Source organism: Lacerta agilis, chromosome 1, assembly GCF_009819535.1.
Source record: "Lacerta agilis isolate rLacAgi1 chromosome 1, rLacAgi1.pri, whole genome shotgun sequence".
NCBI lineage: Eukaryota > Metazoa > Chordata > Lepidosauria > Squamata > Lacertidae > Lacerta > Lacerta agilis.
Genome location: NC_046312.1, coordinates 41,267,384 through 41,275,256, shown reverse-complemented (window position 1 = coordinate 41,275,256; position 7,873 = coordinate 41,267,384). Strand labels below are relative to the sequence as shown.

Below are 7,873 nucleotides of genomic sequence, written 5' to 3'. Positions count from 1 at the left end.
GAGGGCCCATTGAGGGTCCTTAACAAGACAAGAGCCCTAGGTATGACTGGGGATTTGGAAGGTTGCCAGGGTAACTGCTCTAGGGGAGGGGGACTTGTGCTACTGCCTCTTAGACTTAGGGTTTATTCTCCTATTTACACCCTATTTCTTAAAGCACCACAGAACAAAATCAGAATATAAAACCACAAAATAGATAATCAAAATAAAGACAACAACCCACCCACCCCCCACCCCAAATCCCCACATTTTAAAAGGGCATAGGATCAAGCAAATGCCTGGTTAAAAAGAAACATTTTTGCCTGGTGCCTAAAGGTGTATAATGAAGGCGCCAGGCAAACTACCCTGGGTAGAGCATTCCACAGATAGGGAGCCACTGCAGAGAAGGCCCGTTCTTGTGTTGCCACCCTCCGGACCTCCCCATGTGCTCTTGTCCCTGCTTGGCAGAGAGAGGGGCGGGTACTGGGCTTTTGAAACAATATTAATGGATCCTACTTTGGAAGGCAGACACACTCCATTGTTATTTCTCAAATTACTCTACAAGTTTGTTTGTCTCCAGCTCTGACACAAATAAAGAACTGGAAAAATCTGTTCACAGATTGCTGCATTGGCTAACTAGTTTGCCAGTCAAAACAAAATAAAAAATATTCTTCCAGTAGCACCTTAGAGACCAACTAAGTTTGTTCTAGGTATGAGCTTTTGTGTGCATGCACACTTCTTCAGATACCTTCTAGGTATGAGCTTTTGTGTGCATGCCAGTATTTTCCAAATCCTAGAGAAGACTTAGACAGTAAATTCCATAATGTGCTCCTGTTTATATATTTATTTATTTAAAATTTATTAGATTTATATTCTCCCCTTCATCAAAAGATCTACACATCTTGTGACTATATTTTGCCTTGTAATTCCTGTGCTTTCCCCACTCTCATCCTGTTCTATGGTGAAAAGTAAGCAAGGTAATATTGCCTGCTTAAGGCCCAAATTTTATCAAGAGGCATATTTAATTACCTCTTGATGAGAAGCAATTAGTATGTCAGGAGAGAGGGAGGGAGGGAGAGAGAGAGAGAAGCCATTCCATTAGACAGTCCTGAAGTTTATTTCATTATCTGTTTTGGCAGGCATTTGCAACCCTGGGATGATCTTGGTAATTATTCTGTTACAGGCTGATTTTAAGAGAGTGGTTTATGTTGTAATATGCACTTTGAAGAAAGAGAGTGGTTAATGTGAGTGCTGGTATATATGCAATGCGCAGGCAAAGCTGCCTTGAGGACCCACTTTTGAGTTAAACCTAGAAAGATCAAATACCAGTAAGCAGTTGCGTTTTGGCATCTGTGTCTCCTGCTTCTGTCACTCATGGGAGAACAGATTTCTTCCTCTTAGCCCAAGCAGTGAATGCACAACAAGGCAGCCTCCCTGGTTCTTTCATAACTGTTTCTTGGAAGTGGGAAGGCAGGCAGCTCCCTTGTTTCCTCCCTTGAGCCTTTATTGACATCCTTGGAGGGAGAGAATTGTGCTTCTGCACTTCAGGTGAAGCTCTTGCCCTTGGAGGCATTTTTCTACCATTCCAACAACAGCTTGATAAGAGAAACCCTCCAGAACTTAATCTGGGCAGAGGTTCACAAGACTCTGCCCAGAGTATTTGTGCAATGTGGTTAATCCACAGCTGTTCTGCTGCTTTAAAAAAGAGGAGATGCAGATTTGTGCACTCAAGGTTAGGAATGAACAGCCTCTGACGCCCCCCAAGCCCCTCTTCCAAAGGTCTTTTTCTCTGCGGCATCACATCACTTGGGAGATGCTGCGCAAACGCCAGGGGGCCAGTGTGAACACCCAGGTCCTCCTGATCTGGATTCTGGAGCAGGGAAAAAGGGCCATCCCTGCTGCCACTCTGAACAGAGTTTGGAAACACTCTGAAATCAGCAAGCTATTCTGCACCTCCAGAGATGCTCAGAGGCTCATTGTGACAACAGAGGAGACCGCATGTCCTTCTCCGAGAACATGAGCTGGGCAGCAATGATCACCACCAGAAAACCGAAAAGGTGCTTGTTTGCCAATGGTGAGCATGTTTTGGGTGCCCTCTGTCACTACCGTGGAGCTCCATAACTGCTCTGGGTTGCTTTTTACGGGGTGCTTTTTACGGGGTGCTTGAGCAAAATGCCCAAAATGGGAGCCTTTTTTGAGGGGCTCCCCTCTTCACTGCTGCCCAGTCACTTGCCCTCACCCTCTGAGACCCGTCCAGACAGCTGCCCGGAGGGAAAGGTGAAGCCAAGTGGAAGATGCTGTGCCGTCACCTCCTCTTCTCAGTGACGGCATGTTCAGAGAAGGCAAGTGGACAGGTGACAGCAACAAAGTAGAGCACCCAGCAGCAGAGGCGAGATGTTCTGAGGCTTGGCCATGGGCCCCTGCAGAGAGTCGTGGGCCTGATAGTGATGGCTCCTATGTTTCCATGCTGTACAACAGGGACACACTCCACATCTAGAAGTGTTTTGACCAGGAGTGGGGAAACTATAGATGTTGATAGGCTACAGCTCCCCTCAGCAATGCTGGCTGGGACTGATGGGAAATGAGGATACACCGTCTAGAGGGCCACATCTTTACCATTCCTGGCTTAAAATTGTGTTTGTGTGTCTATCTCGTGTCTCTGCCCCACAACTCAATGTCAGTATGGGGTGCATGAGTTTTCAGTACCAGCAATGCGATGTGCAGTAGGTGCTTATGCTACTTGGGCAGCCACAGTCCAAACTCTAAAAAAATATTTTCATAGGCATCCTTGCAGCGTGATAGTGGGGGAGGAAACTGCAGTTCAGGGCCAAACACAGCACTTTTGTTTCCCAGGATATTCAAATTTCTCCACTGAAATATGCAGAGACGTACTCCCATGGCAGAAGGCTTCCAGCTTCATCTACTGAACATTAATTGTGGCCAAACAAAATTGGGCATTAGCCAGTATGAGCTGCTGCCTCTCAGATAAAAAGGCCTTCTGGTTCCAAGCAAGATTCCATCCCTGCCAAGGCACCAGAAGCAGGAACTGAACGCTTATAGAATGCAGGAGATTCAGTCTAGCACCTGCTTTCATTCAAGAAAACCGCTAAGGTGTGGGGCTTCAGCATTTACCACTACTGTCTGAACTGGGTACAAGCAGAAGGTTGCTCAGGAGCATTGTACTTTTATGGTGCCTCCAGTGCAGAAAAGAAGTTTCCAAATGACAAGTCACTTCTGCCTTATAGGAGGGACATTCAGCTGCCACTGGTGGGCGTGAAAGATGATAAACCCTCTGCTCCTGGTGTTGCATTATGTCCACATGGAGAGGTTGCAGAGGCATCATGCACATCCTGTCCATTGCAAGTTTTAGAAATGGGATTTGAAAGGGACAAGGATGCCATCTTGACGTAAGACCCCCAGGGTGGGAAACCAGTGGGCCACATCTACCCCTACATCATGCATCCCATTATGTAGTGCTTATGACGGATGCACGGCAGAAAAAAAATGCTGACCGAGCAAATCATTTCAGAAGACCCAAGTCAACTGGCTGTTGGTGAAGGAACAACAGCTTTGCTGATGGGTAGTTACCCAGGCCTCTCCATATACCTTTTGCAAGAAATCCCATGGCAAAGACCAATAAAATCCATGGTAAGTTTCCCTTCTCTAATTGATGTAACTATAATGTCAGTTTGGTTTATGTCTGTGCACAAGAGGCACACACAGTTCCTCCTTATGTACACAAACAGCAGCGAGAAGTCAAGTATTGGGCTCTTCTCCTCCTGGAACACAACGTCCCAAGCTGTGTTAACAAAAGAGCAAGAGCAGCGGTCTCTCTCACAGAATGTCATTGAAACAGGGAACTACAGCCAGCTTACCTTACCTTACCTTGTCCAATCATCAGGGCTGGGGAGCCTGTGGTCCTCACCTGTTGCTGGACTCCAGCTTCCCTCATCCCTGATCATTAGGGCTGATGGAAGTCAGGAGTCCAACAGCATCTGAATGGCTCACAGATCACCCACCAGTGCTCTAGAGTCTACTCAGCACAGGCCTTTTATGTTCATGCCTAATGAATCCAGAGACATTAATGTCTTGTGCTTTTACAAAGCTTGGATATTGGGGGAGGGGGGGAAGAGCTGTTTGATGAATCAGAATGTAGTGAAAATTGGATATAAATGACAGAGTTTTTGGTGTTTACACCTTGCAGTCACATAAGCAGAAAGGAGACAGATGTAGTATTTACAGGAGGAAGACAGTAATATTGTACACCAGGTGGCACATAGCTGAACTGTTTTCAGAATGCTGCCTCAATGGAGCAGGCTTGTAGCTGCCGACTTAGATTGGAAACTCTTGTACCTAAAATGGTTCTGAAACCAGAAGGCATGACCCCATCACACAAACTTGAGCCATTCCCTGCCCTGCAGGGCATTTACTAGGAGACGAGCAAACAACTTGGGACACTTTCCCTTCAAGAAATATATATATATATATTCATTACAATAAATACATCTTCAAGTTATATATAAAAAGTAGTGCATTAACTGTTCACTTAAGACAAGTCGAAAGCAAATTTGGCCCCGTCTGAGCCTACAGAAGGTGATACAAGTTCATATTGCACTCAACCCTGGGCGTACTAGTGAAGGTCAAGCCACTATAGCAGAGGCTGGAGAAAAGGCCGACTCCTTTGACCTAGATGACACTATGTGCCACACACTTGTGGCTCTTCTGCCAGTTTGTGAGGTAGAGCAAAGCTCACAGCATTTCAACGCTGCTGCCAAGTCCCTGCTTAGGGTGATTTGGGGCGGGGGCAGGGGCGCTTCAGAACCGCTTTTAAGAAAAGCACATTGTATAGCTTCTGCCCCTTCCCTTTGAAGATGAAAAAGAACACTGTTTGACTTCCTCAACCCCCGTTTGCAAATCTACTCAGAAGTAAGCCTCAGCAAATGCAATAGGACTTGCTCCCAGATTAGCATGCATAGGATTGGAGCCTTCAAGAGCATTTTTCAGGCAGCTTCTCAACCTGCAACAATGGAGGCTCTCTCCAGTTTCCACTGCCAGTCCAATGACAAGAAGTATCCCTCCCCTCTTAAAACTACTTCACCCATTGGCTTTATTCATCTGACTTTTAGTTGTATTAAAAAGTGTGTTGTGTTTGCTCCTGTTCTTGGTCAAGAAGGTATACTTCAGCCCCTCTGGAGGGCAGAGTCATGTTCATTCTTCCACTGAAGACTCCTCAGGTTGGTATATGTAGGGCAGGATGGAGATCAGAGCCTCCTCAATTGAGAACAAGTGCTCATCTTCTACCTGAGGGCAAAAGTAGCGCATGAAGTCCGCCAACCGCAGCAGGTACTCTATATTGTGGCCAGAACGGCCGCTGGAAACTATTATTTGAGCTGCAATGTCCTCTTCAGATGCTGGACCAAGGTAGGAGGGATTCTGCGGGGTTGCAATGTAAACCAGCGCTAGGATAGGCTCATCAGTCTCTTTATCCTGGGGATGGAACTTCACCAGCTTGGTGTCGTAGCCTCCAAGCACGGCTTCCCGCATATTTAAATATTTGAGCGAAGCAGCAATTTGATCACCACGGAGTTCATAGGCAACACCCCATGTGCAACCCTGCAATGAAATATTTTTTGACAAGGATTACTTGCTGCGACCGAGGCAGAAACAGAATCATATGCATTATTATATCCTGGAAGCTGATGAAACTCCTGTTTTTTACATAAACCTGTTAACTAGGTCACACAAGGCTCCTAAAAGGCACTGGTCAGAGATGGATAAATGTCTCTTCAAAAGAAAGCACCATTATCCTTGTTGCGACAACTCCTTTTGTGACATGAAAGGAGAGCACAGATAGATTTTCTGATCACCTTGTCCATCACTTTTACATTTTTATTCTGAAAACTCATACAGAAGCAGTTCTCAGAAAGGCTACAGGTTGGTCCAAAATGCATCTGATCAGCTCTGTTTTGCTCCTCTATTATGTCTCAGACTTAAACTTTCAGTGGGTCTATGACCATATAATAAATGATAGAGACTTAAATTTGATTTCCACACAAAGACATTTTTGACAATTTTCTGCTCATTTTACTACATGTCTTGATAACACAAAGAAATACTAAGACTTGCTCACAGAGCAGCCTCCACACTCCTTACCAACTGAAGCAATTTTGCATTTGCTCATCTCCTGTCCAGCTATGCATAACATACAGCTTGCTGCCAAGTCCAAACTCATTTTAAAGGACTTTGAGGCAGGCTGGAGAAGTCAGAGACCACTACATTATAAAAAACACAGGCTATTCCTTCCACTCCAGCCTACCCACTGAGTGATTAATCCAATCGGCTCTTACAGAGGCTCCAGGAAGGACATGGCACCATTGACTCAACCACATACCAAATATTTTTCAGCAACTATTTCTCCTGTAGGATGTCTCAAATATTATCTCAGCTTTCTCTCATCACCTGAAGATAAGCCTATGTTCGTGGTCCCTTACTATATACACAGCATCCCACTATCCCAACTGCCTAATGTTTATTGATATATTTTGGGCATCCTCCTAAAGCCATAGAAACAACAAATGCTACATGTCTAGGTGGTGAACTCTTTTAGAACTGTTCTGGATTATGCCCAGAAGAACCCAGATTAAGCCTTGCTTTACAGGTGTGTTGAATGAACTGGATAAAGATGTAGGCATAAATAACTTACCTCATAATCCTCTTGGAGGGTGACCACTCTACCAGGCTAAACAGGAGAGGAAAGGGAGGGAGAGGAAAGTCAGAGTTAACATACAGTATCAGATTTCCATCCAGAAAGCGCAAGCGAAGCACCGCCACACCCAAGGATGCTCCACAAGGAGACCCGCACAGCGCCAGCACTGCAGGCCAACCACACAGGAGGCACAAGCTGCTCTCCAGCCACCACATGGGCAATGCTAAGCCAAGGGCAAAAGGAGTCCTGCGGATCTGCAGCCCCTCTTCAAACCAGCTCCCTCAGCAGCAAATGCCACCCACCCCTTCCAAACCTGGACCACCATCCGGGTCGCCACCCACAAGCATTCTTCCCAAGAGAGACAGGACAGAGAGGCACCCATCCATCACCCCCACCTCCACCTCGAGGGAGACCCAGGATAGAGGCGCCCATCCATCACCCCCGCCCCGACCTCTCTCTCCCCCCAGCAAAGGGGCGCCTCCTCTCACCATCTTCTCGCTGCCTCGGTGGAAGGTGTCTCCTTGCCAGAAGCGGCGGGTGTAGCCGCGGATGAAGCCCACTTTGCGCGACGTGAACTCGAAATCGGGTCTCCACACCAGCGAGCCGTAGCCGAAGACCCACAGCGGGGATTTGGGCGTCCCGCCTTCCGTGGCGGCCAGGTCTTCCTCCTGCTGCGGCCGCCCAAGGGGGCGCTCCCCTCCGCTGGGAGGAGGAGGATGCTGCGGGTGCAGCGGCAGCGGATCCAGCTTCATGGCCCCGCGCGAGGAACCCGGGAAGCAGCCTGCGACCTGGAAGCGGCAGCGCTGGACCTGCGCTCCGGGGAAGGAGGCTGCCCGGGACAGAAGGTGGCAAATGCTTGGCACGGTGGCTGGCTGGCTGGCTGGCTTGCGGCGAGAAGGCAAGAGCAAAGCGGACGCAACTGCGCGCCTCCTGCATCTCCAGCCTCTTTAAATACCAGCTCGCCGGGCAAGCCCCACCCAGCTGTCATGGAATTCTGGCGGCTCGCGCCGTCCACTCTCCAATCAGCGCCTCCGGCGCCACGGCAGCCGCGCATTGTCCCGCCTCTCTGGAATCTGGATTGCTCAGAGGGAGCTGTCGGTCACGGGCGGAGCGCGCGCGCCGATTGGGTCCCCCCCCCCCCCCGCCGCCCGCTGCATCAAGCCGGGATGATGCAACTCGGCTGGAAGCTTT

The 7,873-nt window shown here is 48.1% G+C and overlaps 1 protein-coding gene across 1 annotated transcript; it reads right to left on the bottom strand.

Moving 5' to 3' along the window:
* Positions 1–4,441: 4,441 nt before the first annotated feature.
* Positions 4,442–7,561, bottom strand: CHAC1 (ChaC glutathione specific gamma-glutamylcyclotransferase 1). The gene is made up of 3 exons (XM_033145516.1): positions 7,171–7,561; positions 6,680–6,715; positions 4,442–5,589 (listed from the first exon to the last, which is right to left on the bottom strand). The coding sequence occupies exons 1-3, from the start codon at positions 7,432–7,434 to the stop codon at positions 5,185–5,187; spliced, it is 705 nt and encodes a 234-aa protein (XP_033001407.1). The 5' UTR covers positions 7,435–7,561; the 3' UTR covers positions 4,442–5,184.
* Between the last annotated feature and the right edge of the window lie 312 nt (positions 7,562–7,873).

Excerpts from the sequence above, each read along its gene's own strand:
- CHAC1 (XM_033145516.1), bottom strand. The coding sequence starts at position 7,434 with ATGAAGCTGGATCCGCTGCCGCTGCACCCGCAGCATCCTCCTCCTCCC. Across the intron at positions 6,716-7,170 it reads ACCGAGGCAGCGAGAAGATG|CCTGGTAGAGTGGTCACCCT; the intron begins GTGAGAGGAGGC and ends TCTCCTGTTTAG. Across the intron at positions 5,590-6,679 it reads CCCTCCAAGAGGATTATGAG|GGTTGCACATGGGGTGTTGC; the intron begins GTAAGTTATTTA and ends ATTTCATTGCAG.